This window comes from Ascidiella aspersa, chromosome 1 (genome assembly GCF_963924565.1).
Source record: "Ascidiella aspersa chromosome 1, kaAscAspe10.2, whole genome shotgun sequence".
In the NCBI taxonomy this organism is placed as follows: domain Eukaryota; kingdom Metazoa; phylum Chordata; class Ascidiacea; order Phlebobranchia; family Ascidiidae; genus Ascidiella; species Ascidiella aspersa.
The window spans coordinates 24,748,956-24,766,538 of record NC_139447.1 but is presented as its reverse complement, the minus strand read 5'-3'; the positions used below and the strand labels follow the sequence as shown (position 1 = coordinate 24,766,538).

Sequence of the window (17,583 nt, the reverse complement as noted above, 5' to 3'; positions counted from 1 at the left end):
AGAGACTGATGATGCCATATTTTGGCGAATTATATTTTTCCGTTAAAGACTAGAACTTATGAATGAATGAATTTGACTAAGACAAGAAACTCTAGTATTTGACTAAGACAAGAAAGTAAATATATTTGCAAATAGAACCATTTTTAGTTTTATTAATTTCGCTCTAGAAAAAAATATTCACTTGTAAGCAAAATACCGAAAATCAATTTAAAAAACTAAAATTGGCATTTGAGTAGACCGTTAAATGGTCGTTTCGCATTTAGATTTGCAGATCGCATTTAACTTACAGCCTCATTATTTTACCCAGCGAGTTGGTTCGCCTTGTGGGCATTGGTCGACTAGCTTGAAATCTTTGTTGCCACCTAGCGTCACTAAAAGTTCTCCTTCCTAAATTGTGCAGATTGTTATTTCGTAGCGGTACAACCAGGTACCTGTTGTTGTGAGCGGTAGTTATTATAGGCAAATGTTCGCTGTAGGGCGGCGGCTTGGTACCCGTGGACGTCCAGCTGGATTTCCTGCTTGAAAAACTTGCCCCGCGACTTACGTCGTCTATGACCACGACAGGGTCAAAATCAATGGGAGGTGGCGCCCCACTGGCAAACGTACAATGAATAGGCGGCAAGGCATTTTCTGAAGCTTCTCCACCATTTTGATTATGGGAGTCGTTGCTACGCGGAGAGCGGCGAAAACTGGAGCATCGCGAGCTTTTACGCCACCAGCTAAATCCTTCAACAATACAGATGATGACAACAAAGCATCCACCAATCACCAACATAGCGATTCCAAAGTCCACGTCTAAACCGGTTAAGGGTGCAGCAGAGGATGCGCTGTTCGATATAAAAGCGATTCCCATCAAAAGAAGCATTACGCTCGCAGAACCCAAGACCACAAAGACGTAGCCCTTATAACGAATAAGGGTTGTAATGTATCTCGTGCATAAATGACCTCTTGGTGATGGCGATATAGGTGTTGCTACTGCAGGTTCCGACATACCGCTCGGTGATGGTAGAATGACACTGTGCCTGCTTACATCAGACTCACCGCCGTAATCCACCAACCAAGACTCGTACTCAACCGCTAACTCATCGTTTTCCAGGGATTGCAAAAATTCCATTACCGAATCGGGGAGGTTTTCCGTTCTTATTCTCGCCCTTCTGTTTCTGCTGGCCGAACCCATGCTACGACGTCGAGATTGTGCAAAGCCTTCCGAGCGCTGGGCTTGGCGACACGAACTTACTCCGTTGCCCAGGTTTGCGCTCGTCGAAGCGCCTTCTGTTGTAAAGAACCCCATTCGCCTTCTTGTGGGAGCCGGTGGAGGATGATATGCTTGTGATGGAGCACCTGAAGAAGGTTCCGGAGGACCACGTGGTTGCCTTACAACATAATGACCAGCGGGTAGACTCATTATGGTTATTTAATTTTCAACCAGAAAGATGATTCGATTGGACTATTGTTTAAAATTCTGCTACAAGTTATCTTCTTTTATCACACTATTCTGATAAAGTTTTATGTTACATGTCATGTTTTAGCATTTTGTTTTGAAGACTTCATAATTCATAACCATTTCTAAATCTACAGCTGGACTGCTTTTTAGGAAACAGCAGTAAAGTCACTGTCGTTTAAACTAACACTGTGTTATCTTAAATATTTACACAAACTGGAGCATGTATCCCCAAATGTGTCGTTTATTTGCAGAGAGACATTTGTGTTTGCATTATATGACGTTAATCATACGTTTCCGCTTTTAAGCGTATAGAGGCAGATGACTTCCTTTTTTGCACATACTGAGTGTTGTACTTTCGGATATTGTTTGCATAAATATTAACAATTTACGCATTACAGCCACTCTATATACACTTTTATTTGGGCCGAAAGCTATACTGCATAATATGAAAGGATTTGCTTTTTAAAATAGAGAAAGGATTTGCTTTTTAAAATTTTTTTCTTTTTAAAATAGAGTGATGCCTCTATTAAATGCAATGGCTATCCAAAAATTCCACTGAAACGCGCGACGCCCTAAACCTGCCAGTTCATTGTCATAAATTTTATTGCGGTTCAAGTGCCTTATCTGTTTTTGTCGTCCCGGAATTTGCTGGTGTTGAGCACGCGACTCGGTGGTACAATGCAAATAACGGCAGGTCGTTCGTTCGTCATCAATATAAACGACCCGAAGCTAATAGAAACGTGCTCAAGCGACAGAGTTAGGGAAAACTCGCTCAAAGGCGATGGATTGCGCAAATATTTGGCTTCAAGTCGATATCGCAGTATCCATCTTTCAGAACACCACAGTGACTGGCCGCCTCTTAGTTGATTATTAACCGCACTGCTCACAAATACCTTACAAGGCGTATTTGTTTTGCTAAAGTACTTAAGTTGCAACTTGGACAATTTTGCGAGCTGCGAAAGGAACACAAGTCAAACCTTCAGACCATAAACTATACATAACACGCAGTATAGAAGTTTAAACTCTATTTAGCACAATGTGTCAGACTCATTAAATTGATTTGCTATTTTAATTTAAATCAATAAAAAGCTGTTGTCATTTATAATACAAAATTACTAGCGTATCCTGTTTATCATTTATTAGTACTACTTGCAGGCACCCACGGTTATTATTTATGTATGTCTGTTTAGTGAAAATTAAGCAAGTTGAAGCAATGGCAGACGAAACACAGCAAAGTTATAGCAGTTCATTTCTGGAATCCAGAGATAATTTTGTGGGTAAGAATGTACAAGTATACATATACATATGCACATATACAAGTACAAAAAGGTAAATCTAATTGAAGATAGTTAGCATGCCAATATACTTTTTAAATTACTTCGGAGCTTTGTCCTATATATCAGCTTTTAAGTATAGGTTTAAAAAAATTTAACTGTTTTTTTTTTGCTCAGTTTTCATTTCTTGCATCTGCGGCTTTTTGGGAGCTGTTATGATAGTCGCGACTATTTTCTTTATATTGGAGGCGACCGGATGCTTAAAGGGCCCCTCGGAACTACGTTTGGAACGAAGACAACTCAGGGTCGAATCGCTATCCGACCCGAAAATGCGTTTAAGCTTTCCTCGTTGGCTTTATGGGAACGCAGTGTCTTGGGGCGAACATCCACTCACGTCGACAGTAGGTCGGTTTACTTCTGTCAGAACTAATTTGTTTTATTCTCAAGTTGATGTAAGATTTCCGAGATAAGACACTAATACATCAGGTTCCTTTATCGGGCTAAGAATAATCATCGTTGTAAGTGGTTTATCTTTCTAGAGGATAAAAAATCTTGCTATGTCACAAGTGGGAGAGTTTTTGGGAGCGTTTTTATAGAACAAAATCTGGCCCAATATAGGTAGAGTTTTTCTTCCTTTATATAAACGCCCATTTATTCTTCATAGATTTGCACGACCCGGCAGCTGAAGAAAACCAAGACACAACCTTGAGCTACATCAATCACATCTTTTCGGATATCGCTGAGGACCCCGCAAGTTACCAAACAGATGATACGTACGGTCCAACTCGTGTCGGCTACGAATCAAACCGTGATGTTTCAGCTCCACACGATCTAAAACCTTCTGTGGTAATTGCCTACGATAAACTTGAACACACACACGGCGGCCCTGGATCACCAAAAGGCCATTATAAAGGAATTAAGGTGTCAAAACTAATGTAACTATTGTTTTCGTTCAGTGAGTCAACTTTTTTTTTGTCGCGCCTGCAAAGCGATCTGCTATTCCTAAAATTGTATCACCACCTTGGGTTAATTAAAAATAAAGGCAAATAATCTAATTTAGGGATGATAATCATTTTTTACAGGAGACGGCTGTACAAACGGGACATGTCTTACAGGGCCGGTTGGTAATTTTAGTCCAATTGTAATAAAGTACGTTTGCTTGTTAAGCCTGATGATTTTTGTCCACTTTTGGCGGGGTGAACTATATTTTAGTGGCTATAGCAGATATTGTATGACAAATAGCAATTCTGTTAGACTATAATCTGTAGTGATTAGTTGACAGTCAAAATAAATGTACGGAAAACAATTGTTGCATCATTAATTCATTAATTTTTGTAGATTTTCGAGCTTAATTTGATAAATTAACTTTGGTAGTTGCTGGTGCATATTATTAGGTACTTTGAGCACTTATTACATGTCTTGTTCCGACAATAAAGTCACCAACAAACGTTCAAATGTATAACCGCGCAGATACCGATGTCTGATCAACAAGTGGACTTTCATACACCGGGAAAAAGCAAACCCCAAATTTCTGTGGCCATGGACGAATTTAACGCAAACGAGGAAAGAAAAAAAGAAGAAAATCACGAATCAAGGCCAAAGGTTCTAGTGCAAATGGAACAGGACTTCAGGGAAGAAGTTCAGTTGAAAAAAACAATGCAATCCATTCGATACGAGCATCCCCAGGTAAAACGAGTTCGGTGTAATAAAAAGTCACACAAACTATAATGTTCCATCAAGAATAATTAACTATAAAACTAAAGTGCACAACTTACTTACACATATAGAGCTCAGTAAACTATTTTATTGCAATTCGGTCTTAGCTGCCCTTCGTTGTATAAAAGGCGCAACTAACTTGCTTCACTTTGTTTGCTTACTGGTTTCTTTTCAAATGTTCAAACGCTCTACAAATACCCTTATGTGTGTTCATCGTTAAAGGTTTACAGTTTTAATCCCAGTAAAGGGTCAGGGTCGAAAGTTTTACTGCGAATTAAAATCGCACACTTGGGCCCATTGGATGTTTATTATAAGTATTAAAGCGCGACGTTATAAAAAGTAACCTTTAATTCTTTATTTTCTTAAAAGTTTTAGGTTGGAGAGGTGTTACTTGTAATCGAAAAGCTATATTGCAAAAAAAAATAATTATTAGTAGGCTAGTTATTCTCTGTTTAAGAATTACAAATAAAATTTATGGTCCAAAACCGTGCACAGAGCTATATTTTTATTACATTTATCCTATATGCGTAATATAGACTGCCGTTCAAGAAAGAATGGAACAAAGAAAGCTGGAGTCGCAAAAACTAAAAGAACGAGAACAAAGCAAAAAACTAAGAAAAATTGCGATTGAAAAACCTCATCTCGACAATATGGAAAACTATAGCCCACCTTTAGCTTCACCCAAACGAAGAATTGCGATGGAAAAATAACAGTCCTATGAGAAGAAATAAAGTAGCCTACAGACAAACGAGTTTCTTTAAGCAGGCAGAACTTATCTGTGATTTGTTTATTCTTCGTACCAACAAAGTGTGGTATCATTTGTGACTTATTTATAGGTACACTATGTAAAACATATTTTTCACCGACTTAAACTTCGCTCCTCCAAAAATAATTATCGTCCCTTAGTCACGCGTGTTTCATTTTATATTGCAACTTGAAGTTTGACTTGTCCGTATAGATTTTTTGTCGGAATTTTAACCTTTTTTTAAGTTGTAGTATTGATTTTATTTTATACGTCAATAACAAACTATTTCACATTTATTACAGCCATGTCTGAATGGCTCAAACGTATGTTCAGTCGAAAGCTTTGGTCATGATAAACGTTTAAATTCAGTCTGTAATCACAGTTAAGTGATATATTAAATCAGTAATAAATTCCATTAGTGCTATATCGCTTATGCTATACGCTATAATCCATGAGTTTGCTTGTTGAATTATTCTATCTGTGCCAATTTATATCTACGTCATGTCTTCACGCTTGTGATAAGTTTGCAGATTAACTTGCAGAAAAGTAATCCCAATGAAACATTAGACATTGAGTTGATCAGCCCAGCGAAAAAGAGTGTACACAGGATGCTGTCTTGGGAGTGCTTTAAATAGCTTAAAATTACCAAGCATTAAAAACCATGCACCTATAGCTAAGAGCGGAAGCACCGGACTGAATCAGCTTCAAACAATGTGCGTCACTTCGAAACGTGACGTCCTGTATTATATCACTTGCTTTATTTCAAACCAATGACCGCATTTGGATAAAGGAGCCTCAGGTTAACCTGCATACGTTTGAGTATAAAATGGTGGCTTCGATGTCGATCATTTACATTAGTGGTGCACGGCATCGTTAGTTGTAGTATAAATGCGCTTTTACAAACAAAGGTTTTTCTATTCCTAAAGATTATCAGACAAGAACCGGTAATCAGATTCTTAGCCAAACTACACGACGGGTTTTCATTACGAACTTAATTACAGTGCTAGCGCAGCTCGCAAAAGCAAATAACGTATTTTCAACAACAACGACAAGCCACCCCTCGCGCAAGTTGTATTTAAATATAATAATCAGCAGAGGATACGTTGTTGCCGATGCAAATTAAAAAGCAAGGCAATAAGCCAGTGCCGACCTCATGTTTTTCAGTTTAGTCGATTCTTCATACGAAATGGACCATTTATGTAAACCGAACTGTTTTATTGAAATAAGGATATAAGGATACGATCTGAGGAATACGTTACAGTTGTAAGCAGTCACGTTAGAGCCATTTAAAGATGCCAGTTTAACATGTAGGATAGGGTGCCTAAGAAATTAGAAAGAAATTATACATAATACTTTTTTTCGTTTTTTCCTACTTCAGTGTTAACTTTTGGAAAGCATTCAGAAATCAAAATGTTTATGGTAGTTTTGATAACGGCGATTTTCTTATCGCTGGCAAACGCACAATCCTGCCCTCTTCCAAACCTGCACTGCGATTGTAGCGATGCAATATCTGGAGTTGTCCACTGTTCTGACGTAAACAACATACCCTTAGGACTCCCAAACAACACGGTATGGCTCGATCTTGACGCAAACGTGGTGGGCCCGGTGCTGTTCAAAATACAGGTAGCAAAAGTAATATTCTACAGTTTTAAATAATAGTGTTTATTTAATGAATAAATCGAACAACATACACCCGATAAGGTATAACACTATATAACATAACCGTGTACTTTGTTACGAACTTTACATGACAGGGGCGCATCCAGGCCAGAGCCTCCCGGCAAAAATTTACCTATTTTTACTTCTTTGTCCGTTTCAAGAAAGAAATTCAGCGCAAAGGCGAAGAGCATATACTGTGACAGATTGTGCGGTGTGTAATTTTTTCTCTAGGTTGCCTTGGATATTTTCGGATGTGGTATTTTGTCGATCGACATATATTTGGTAGGTGTGTCGCCGAATTGTTTGCGCTCTGTTGCTGTTCACAAGTAAAACAAGTTGCGGAGCACTGGATTTAAGCTTCACTTTGCGCCCGAGTTCGTTCGAGAGCAACAGGTGGATTATTTTTTATTATGTCGTATCCCCTGTTGGGATAGAGGAAGTCGCGCTTCTGAGCAGTATGTAATGGTCTGTTGCATAAAACATTATTTTATACCAGTGACGGTTTACACTAATAAAAGAGGCTGTATATGACAAGTTATACCTTTGAGTAGGAATGTCCGATACTTGACATTTTAATTCGATACCGATTAGAGTTGGATCAATTGCAATTTGTAGTTGTAATTGATGTAATTAATTACAGTTTTTTAATTTAGGCATTTTCATTTTGTATAATTCTAATAGTAATTGTTATTTGCCAAAATTTTGACTCAATACATTCATATTAAGAAAATTGAAGTTTCAATGCCGAAAATTATAACTGATGTATTTCATTAGAGTTTTTAATGTAACTCTAATTCTAATGTAATTGAAACATTTAAGGGAGTAATTGTAATTGTAATTGAACTGAATTAATGTAATTAATCCAACTCTTGTTGAACAGAAAGTATCGCGTTTCTGTCTATACCAATTACGTCATAAACATGCTCAAACAAACGAAGAGGTTTAAATTAAAGCGTTCAAGGACATTTTTCTTAGGTTATTATTTTGTATAATTTTAAGAAATTTGGTTTTTAGCCTATGGTATATTTTGTAAATAAATACCTTTTAAGGTAGCAAAAAACTATAATAATTCAGCAACGATACCACCTTAGTATCGGACAAATACCGATATTACCACTTGGCATGGGGTATCGGCTCAAATCTAATATTATCGGACATCTATATCGTGTATAAAGCAAATATTTGTTTACAACCGGGGTAGTCCGATAATATCGGATCGGTGTCGATACGGCACCAAATTAATATCGTAAATTTAGCTGTGAATTTCGAATAGACGCCTCTTGGAACCGATTATCGGCTACGATCCTATATTATCGGACTACCCTACTGGCGCACATGCTTCAGCAAAAATACACTCTTTGCAATTTTACAAGTACAGAAATAATAGAAAAAAAAAGTTGGAACTTGGTTCAATTTTCTAATAGTCGTTTTTCAATGGGTACATCTAATTCCTGATTTGAATTGGCTACATCAGAACAATAATGACCTACAAAATTTTTCTTGTTCAAGGCGCCGCACGAAAAAGTTGTTATAGGATATTTCAGATCCCATGATTCTAAAAATGCACCAAGATTTGGATTTAGGTTTCGATATATCGCGAAATATTATTTTCGCATTTTTGCTTTCGAATATATAAACTTCGCCTTATTGTTTTTTTATACGTAAAGTGTAAAGTAAGCCCATAGGGACATTTCTAAGAGATAATGTGTGGTACCGAACAAGTTGAAATGAAAGAAAAGAAACAGTTATTTAATGTTTATGAACCAAAACATAACCCTCGAAATGCGATATGACTTATATAAGTGGAAAGTGCTTTTATATAATTTTTGCCTTACCTCTCTGGCCACCATCACGCACATGTCACCAGGGGTAATCGAATATTACAATGAATTTCCATCTACCCTGGATTATGTCGTACATTGTGTTGAGATTTTTATGAAACCGTTCACCTTAATATTCAATAACGTTATCGAGGTTTTATGGAAGTCGATATAAGCGTCTGAATAGCAATTTTAGGCTCAATTTAACCTCAAGAGCTTGGCAGTTGGTCCGCGTTTGTTTCACAAGGTCCTCTTAGTAAAATGCCATTGTGTTTTCCCCGAAACCTTTCTTGTCGTTGTGAAGTAGAATACACTTAAAATTCGTTTGGGGCTTTTGATAAAAAAAATCCCCACTTGGTATAGGTTGATTTGGGAAAAAGACTTATTGTTGTAAGAAGGCCTTCGATGTTTTTGCACAACACCAAATTATTTTGTTACTGCATTAACTTGGAACGTACTCTTGGCCTCGGAATCAAGAATGGCACATTGATAAAGTGAAATAACAGAGAATATTAGATAACGGTTTATCACAACGTTCAAGCTATTTTACAACCTGACCTATTTTTTCGTATTAACGCTTTTATATAGCTGTTAGTTGTCTTATGTAAATAATCTACGATTTAAGATTGCCTATAGCGTTATTGGATCTCAAAAAATAAAATAAATGTCGAATAAATAAAGTTGCAAGTTGCAAGCAATTTCGGCAATTTACGAAGTTTGTAATCCAAGTATAAGTCCTTGCGCCATGCGCGCAACAGGAAATGGGTTTTAAAATGCACTTTACCTATGGTATTTTCATGCTGGCATTGTGAAAAATGTCGGAATTATCCCTTTCTACCTATACTTTTTTCCTGTCAAGGTGGATGGTCTCGGCGTATTAAAGCTCACCAACCTCTTCCTTTCGAACAACAAAATTCAAGCAATCGAGGACTATTCATTCGCAATGCTTTACCTAGTCACCGAGCTTGACCTGTCGGGAAACGAATTAACTGGTCAGTTCGCTAAAATGAGACAACATGAATTTTTGCAATTCAACAGTCATTGTATTTTAGTTTTTTTTATCGAAAATAACTCCTGAATTTCAGGTTTGACGGACAACACCTTGGTAGGGCTGAAGAGCCTTAAGTCACTTTATATGGCCAACAATAAGCTTCGCGTGTTGCCGCTGCGCATGTTCGAGCAGGTTCCGAAACTGGAGTATTTGGATCTCGAAAACAACATGCTATCGTCCATCGGAAGGGAGTTTTCCACCCTTGGCAGCCTTGCTTGGTTGTACTTGGCAGCTAACGAGGTAACGGAGAAAAAAACAATATTTTAAACTCAGCAATTTATTCTGAAGTATTAATGTATTTGAAAAAGTCCATTTTACTTGTGTGCACAAGCATCACCCCTTACTCACGCGTAACATCATGTTGATTCCTCTACCGCAGTAAATCATCTTGGTTGACACTACATTGCGGCGATACGTCTACACGTGGGGCATAGCGTCAGTCATTTTACAACCTTATGTTATTCCTAACGATACATATTATCACAGATCACTGACATCACCCGTGAAGCGTTTGTCGGCCTCACATCGCTGAATCACCTTTCTTTGTTCGACAACAAACTAACCGTAGCGCAACCGACTTGGTTTGGCTCGATCGTAGTAAACAACGGAACCCTTGAAATGGACCGCAGATTAAAAACCAACACTATCTATCCGAATAAGTGGCTTTGCTGCTCGGACGTGATACCCTATTATTATTTTCTTGCGGGTGTTTCCCGAACTGAAAAAAGCTACGACCAAATGAACCTGGTCTGCTCGTGGCCCGTTAAAGTTTCCGGTCGTTTGATGGCAACGCTAAGCGAAAAAGAGCTAAGCTCGGTGCAGTGCAGCGATTTCACAAAATCCACCACCGAGTTTGTTTTCACCACAACTCCGTCAGGTGATTTCTTAATATAGTTTTTTAAACATTTGTGCATGTTCATCCGACACTTGTTTAGAAGAACCATTCTATTCAGTTGAAATTTGTAAGATTTAAGAATACTTTGTTGTCTTTTAGGCCTTAAGATTGATAAAGCTTCCCTATTTGTCAACTTCAACTAAGAAACTGCAGTCAATATTCTTCATAAAATTTTCAAATAACTCCCATTTATTTTTACACGTGTTTCACTAAAACAAATTAACGTTTAAAAAAAACTCCCATGGACATTTAGTTACCACAACCACGACGTGCAAGGAAGGTGGCGGGGGAAACCAACTCTACACAAACTTCATGTCATCTCTAAACGACGCCGGAGCTTTCTTCATCCTACTTTTTCTGGCGGTGCTGGGAGGACTCATTGTTGGTCTGGTTTGCTACTTTAAGCACAACAAGAAGAGCCGGGTGGCTGTGCAGGAGTTTATGATGAGCATGAGGGCAGAAATTAACGGAAATTCGCACAAGGTTATGGAGAAGTCGGTGAGTTGCGCTATTCCTGCAAACACCCATTCCACTTGGGCTTTGTTTGCTTCTCGAAAAACGAAAATCCTACACTACAAATCACCAATGGGTTCTCAACTAAAATATTTATTGTTCTGGTTAAACATAGCAACAGATAATTTGGGTTAACAAAAAAGGTATTATGTATCCCAAGCAAAGGCATGTACAACCTATTTTTGGTGGAATCTTTGAATGCGGCCAGCAAATTTAAGATTATACTTAGGAACATTTTTGTTTTTTCGGCATATTCAAGTCCAGATTAGCCATTGTGTTGAAGGATTTCACAGTAATATTCTAATCAGCGAAAGCAAATATTAACTATGACCGAATATATACTAAGCGTAAAGCAATATATTTCATTAAGTTCGGCGGGCAAAAGTGGAAATCTTAAATGGTAATCTAATGGATAGCTAACGTTTTGTTGCATGGTTAAAAAATGGTGTGAGTCGTTTTTCCACTGCCTTTGTAAAAACGTCCGGTAAGACTAAGTGATCTAAAGTACAATTGTGTTTAGTTCCGTAAGACTTAGTGATCTAAAGTACAATTGTGTTTAGTCCGGTAAGACTAAGTGATCTAAAGTATACTTGCCTTACCTATAAATGCCACAGACATTAAACAACCGTTGTTTATTGATGGCAACTCTGTTTCTAGCCCGCACTGTCCAGCAGGCCTTACAAGCAGGATCGCACGGTATACGGATCTAGTGGCGAAGTGGTTAGCAGCACGCTCAACTCGAACGAGACAACCTTGACGTCTGCTCCGGACCTCCGGATCAGTAACAAGAGGTTCGCCAATGTTATCGGGGACAGCACGGATCACAGCGAAGACGAAGTTTGGAATGCCAGACAAAAACGGCAGCCACTTTGAAACGTGCATGGCCTTGACACTAAATTTAAATCAGCTTTTTGTAAGGAATTGTGCCTATGATAGGCAATATGCAAATAGAGCTACGTCAATTTCTTTTTTACTCGCTGCTTTAGCCATTATACGCTATTTACGCCAAGGCCGCTTCTACAACGCCAACTTAACTGAACCCGCGGGACAAAGGCCGTCTGGGAAACCCACCGGCAGGGAATTTTCACTGGAAGAAGTTTTTCCCCAGCCTTTTGTTTAGCTGTAGAGCGATAAGAATGGGCCGATATATTTATTGCCGTAACGACATTCTTTTTATATACTTTTTGATCGCTGTCAAACTGCCTGAAACTTTTATATATATATAGATCAAACTTAATTAGCAGTGTTTAATTATATGATGTACATTATTATCAATAAATTACATATAATGAAACATGGCTGTAGTAAAAAGTGAGCAGACAGATAACTGTGACATGTGGTAAAGGATTTAGATCAGACATTATTACAACGTATAATGAAGCGGCAAAAGACGCAAACTTCGGGCTGAGGTCAGTTAACTGATAAAATGGCCAAAGATTAGGTCTGCAATAGTAAAGGCAAAAAGGCCACCCTCAGCACTATACGTCAATCATGTAACTAAAAGCCAACCATTGTAAAAGGGTCAATAAGGTTAGAAGTACAGTTTTCTCGTGATAGAGCCAGAAATAGTAAAATTTAGGTTATATATACCCCATGTTGTTTTAAAAAGCTACAAATTAATAAAATAGGAGCTGTATTTACGTGTTATTCCGTGCAAATCAAAACTACTCTAGACTTAGGATAATAGATAAACGAATGTCGTGATGTGCTTACTTAACAAGATGCTAAACTAGTCTGTATCATAACACGTTGGTGCTTTTAGAAGTGTCAAGCAAGGAATTTTTAATTTGGTTAAAGGCCTTCGGAAAAGAAGGAAAAAGAATAATCACACGTTGTTCTATTTCTAATTTTCAGTTCTATAAATTAACCGCAAGAAACGTTTAAAAGCAGTTTAAGTAATAATTTAGGTCGACAACTAAGTGTTTTATCCCGTATCATACAAAGTAATCATTACAGTTTACAACAATTTAGAAACTATTATTTATTTATAAGTATATTTTTTATGCTCTAAATTGAAAGGATTGAAAGCAAACAAATGGAAAGTTTGGAAACAACTGCCGTGAATGTCAATGTGACATCTGCTCTGATGGCAACATCCGATGCGCTTGAAATGGCTGTGCCAGATATTTGGATAACTGCTTTTACCGCCATTGTTGCTATCTTGACTGCGATTAGTTTTTATGTTACTTTTGCGTTGACTGTTTACGAATGCCGCAATGATCACCGGCGAAAAAATACTTATCGACGAAGGTGGAACCTGAATAAACACCAGGTTAAGAACGGACTTTGCCTAGGAGCGTCCATCACCATTACGGGCAGATGCTGTGCAGAAGTGACCTACATGTATTTAGGTTCTGCGCGTGCCAATACTTGCACATTAACTCTTACCGTGCACATATTTCTCTATGCGGCAGCACTCACCTTCACGTACCTGTTTCTGTGGTACAAGCAGCGCTTTCTCTACAAGCAGCGGATCATGCGCCAGTGCAACTCGCCGTATACGAGGTTCATGAGTGCGTTTGTGTTGGTTACGATGGTGTTGTTCGCTGTTGTGGTGATCGCTCTCTTCATAACAACAAGAAGTTACGAATCGCTTCACGGGCGCTGTATCGTTCGGTCTACGATCGATATGAAAGTAGCCTGGATTGTGCTGATGGGTGCGAGTATTGTTTCCCAAACCACGCTGTTGCTTTTATTCGTTTGGCCACTCATCAGGCACAGGCAGATGCGGCGACAGTCGGCCGGAAGCATGAACGAGAGCATGTGTCGAATAATACCGACAGTTCGACGCGCATTCGTCACCGCGGCGGTGTGCGTTGTTTCTGACGCGGTCGCCTTTCTGCTGACGCTGTGGTCGGCTAATTTCCCCTGGCCCGTGCTTATGTCGAATGTGATTTACGACGCGAGCCTGGTAACAAACTTGTTGTGTATTGTGTGCTCATTTAAAAACTGGAAGAACCGACTTCTTCCACTCTGCGTTGGGCGAAACGATGCGCAATTCTCACCGATAAGCCCGATTGCGGCCATTGCCAATGGAAGTCGAAACACCCGTTTCTTTCCTGCAAACACTAACGGCAGAGCGAAGGAATAACATCCGAAAAGGTTGACAGTGTACAATCACTAGGTTATCGCACGCTCTTTTGAGATTTCTGAATATTTACCACTGAGAATAATGAAAACCAACATTGACAACAAAAGCACCACCTTAATTTCGTCTGGCCAATGTGACCCAGTTTGTCACATAAATTGAACAATGGCGAATCCGGCCACACTTGGGTGACTCGTAAAGGACTACGCGCCTACACAACAAACACTTGTTCACGTGCAGTAACAGGTTTAAGTTAAATATGCCTACAAGAAAGGATGCTCAACACATGTCCACATATAACCATGTTTTAGCCTTTCGCTATTGCTTTTGTTGCAAACAATTTGTACGCTTCGGCGGGCTATATATTTGGGTTTAGGGTGTTGATAAATTTCAGCTGTATAAACATTTTTACGCCGCTATTGCTACTGGAAAATGTTTTCGCTTCTTTCGTGTATTGATTCGCGTTTTGGTATTTCTTTTAATTACTTCAAGTTAAACTTAAAGCAATTCTGCAAACGAAATCTAGATTTTTATTGTAAATTAAAATTCAAATTAAATGAATATTACGCGTTGTATTTTTTACATAGTTGGAATATATTTAAGCCACGGACCTCTGTTGTAGGCTGCTCTACACAGAAAGGATATCGGTCCAATAACTGTCTTTTAGATTAATCCACTGGATCTGACGTTGACAACAATACTCTTAGTCCGTAAATATTAAAACAAAAACAATGTGAGTTTTATAAATTTTACTGGAAATTATAATAATTTATAGTTTCGTTCTGTTTAAGATGATCAATCTTTTTAGAGGACACATATAACATTTAAATATCTATTTATTTTAGCAAGATGTATTGTTTGACTTTGGATCTTCCCTCAAAGTTTAAATCACAATACCTTTAATTATAAAAAAATACCCTGTATAATAACATACAATTTTCATAATAACACTGCTATATGGTGTAAACCTTTGGCGGAGGTTATGACCAATTCGCACAATCTAAATACAACAAGTTTGTTGTTCTGTGTTTGTATTATGTAGAACACTGTATCAATTAAACTGAACCAATATTTCCTTTAGTTATTATGGTAATATGTATATATATATCCCAAGGTAATCAAGGCGAATATTATGGAAAATTATGGAATAAGTCAAGCAACGTAAAATCTATAGTAGTAAAAAAATATTCATATCCAACTGCTTTACAGGAGCGTAGAAATAAAAAACCTATGCGGAAAATTTTAGAAAATATTAAAATCAGGTAGTAAAACAATACCTTATAAGGCCTTCATGTGGTTACGTTGCTGTTTTAGGTTAAATTTAAACTTCTCACATAGCTATGTTTTACAGTTTGTGTTTCATCGGCAAAAACAGTCCATCAGCAAACAAATCTGATTTTGCTTGACAAATTTTTTTTTTTTTTTTTTTGCGATATTTACTGTTCCTTAAATATAAAAATATTAACACTAAAAAATTGGGTCAAGTTGTTTAAACCGTACTATTACTTCAGTGTTATCATTTATTAGCGAACAGTAACATCAAACGTCTAAAGTTTTGAACTCATTTATTGCTAGCTTTATTTATAAGTATATGGCTCCCACAAAGCGCTTGTTTTTCGTAATATTTTTTTCACAGGAAATCCGTAAAGCACTATTTTTTTCAACATTTGTTTTCTGCATTTGTTAAATTAATAAAAAAATCAAACAAATCAAGTTTCATCAACGAAACCGAATTTTTGTTAACAGAAAATCAAATTTGTTCGTACAACGGTTCATGTCTGGCATGGCATAACTCATAGCCTACATCAGAAAACCTGACTAAATATAAATATAGTAAACCAACAAATAACAAAAAATATCAAAGCCATTACAAAGTTAAAAAAACTTGCCCCAAAACATTTTGATTTTAATACTTTGTAGAGATATATAATGAAAGAAGGCCGTGGTAGGCTTACGCCAAACACCCGACCATGAATATTTTTTGCAGAGGGTATATACTTTTTATTATTTTTTTTAATTCCGAACAGGACGGACCGTGCGGTACATTGAAACACTATAGTATCCGTAATTGTACGTTAGTTTTACTTCAGTTACGGGTTCATACAATGGTGGTAGAATGCATTATGAATTACATTAGTTCTTTATTTAATATTTGCCAAGAAATGGAAAATTACGCAATATTAGATTTTGTATGCATAGCAAAAACATACCTATTTTGTTAGAAACGACGACCCAAAGTACGAGTTTGCGCGAACATGATTAAAAATGAATTACTGGCATCCTGCGGATATCCAACTGCTAACAGCAATTTATAAACCAGAAATATAAACTGCTATTTGTCAAGTTTTGGAATATAAAGGAAGTTCTGACAATTGCTACAATTGATCATGTTGAGAACCGATCTAAATTGGACTAAATCGTGTCTGAAAACATCGAAGCGAATGGGATAACAACAGGTTCGAACAAAGTGAACGGTCCGTTTTAATTTGCAGTAGTTTGTTACACATCTTTGAGACTTGAACTTTTTTATATTTTGAGTACGAGGCTTCTTCTTTGGTTCGAAAATAAATCGAAATATTTTAGAGCAGTGGTTCTCAAAGTATGGGTCGCGAGTCGTGACCCAAACATGGGTCGCGTAGGGTCAAAAAATGGGTCGCTCCAAGGTGATTCAATCGTGCGCAAACTAACTTTTTTCGTTTTATTTTTCAAGTATTTTTAATTCAATCTTGACTGAAATATTGCATCATAAGTATTTCATGTGGCAACCTGGATTATTGCATCATAAGTGGTTTTCTGAACGTTTTGATGGCAGCCAGCTACAGTAGCTTCTAAGACTGGTGTAAGCGGTAGCCGCACAGTTTATTACTTTTTTTAGAAGATTATTCGGCACTAGTCTAGAATCCTACCACAGCGTTCAAACAATTACTAAATACCGCACAATGTTTGAGTTAGGGTGAGGGTTGGCGTTTGGGTGTGGGTGGATCAGGCATTATTATATTTATTAACCCAAATGCTAACCCAAATAAAAATGTGCGTTGTGGTAGGATTGTAGGCCAGCGCCGATTATTTTGCTAGCTCGTATTACACACATATATAGCTCGTAATGCACACACCCCAGAATTCTGCTAGACTAGCGTTTTTATAGTGCTGTCTTAGTCACTGATAAACTTGGGGTTAGAATTGAGAAAATTGTGTAATATTTATTCGCAACTTGAGGTTCTGAGCAGAAACTCATCCGTTTCAGTTCGAGCTATAGGTTCGTTTCTTTCAATCCGAGCTATAGGTTCGTTTCTTTCAATCCGAGCTATAGGTTCGTTTCTTTCAATCCGAGCTATAGTTTCGTTTCTTTTGATGTGAGCTATAGTTTCGTTTCTTTTG

General features: G+C 37.6%; 3 protein-coding genes across 3 annotated transcripts; 2 read left to right on the top strand and 1 right to left on the bottom strand.

Moving 5' to 3' along the window:
* Positions 1–283: 283 nt before the first annotated feature.
* LOC146168457 (uncharacterized) lies at positions 284–1,405 on the bottom strand. Its single transcript, XM_083386275.1, has one exon. It carries the CDS (start codon positions 1,403–1,405, stop codon positions 284–286), a length of 1,122 nt encoding a protein of 373 aa, XP_083242401.1.
* A 5,167-nt stretch (positions 1,406–6,572) lies between these two features.
* LOC146168456 (uncharacterized) lies at positions 6,573–12,315 on the top strand. Its single transcript, XM_083389091.1, has 6 exons — positions 6,573–6,802; positions 9,518–9,650; positions 9,744–9,949; positions 10,196–10,586; positions 10,858–11,102; positions 11,775–12,315. Exons 1-6 carry the CDS (start codon positions 6,590–6,592, stop codon positions 11,988–11,990), a joined length of 1,404 nt encoding a protein of 467 aa, XP_083245217.1. The 5' UTR covers positions 6,573–6,589; the 3' UTR covers positions 11,991–12,315.
* A 777-nt stretch (positions 12,316–13,092) lies between these two features.
* On the top strand, positions 13,093–14,713 carry LOC146168455 (uncharacterized). Its single transcript, XM_083389093.1, has one exon. The coding sequence runs from the start codon at positions 13,153–13,155 to the stop codon at positions 14,206–14,208; it is 1,056 nt and encodes a 351-aa protein (XP_083245219.1). The 5' UTR covers positions 13,093–13,152; the 3' UTR covers positions 14,209–14,713.
* Positions 14,714–17,583: the final 2,870 nt, after the last annotated feature.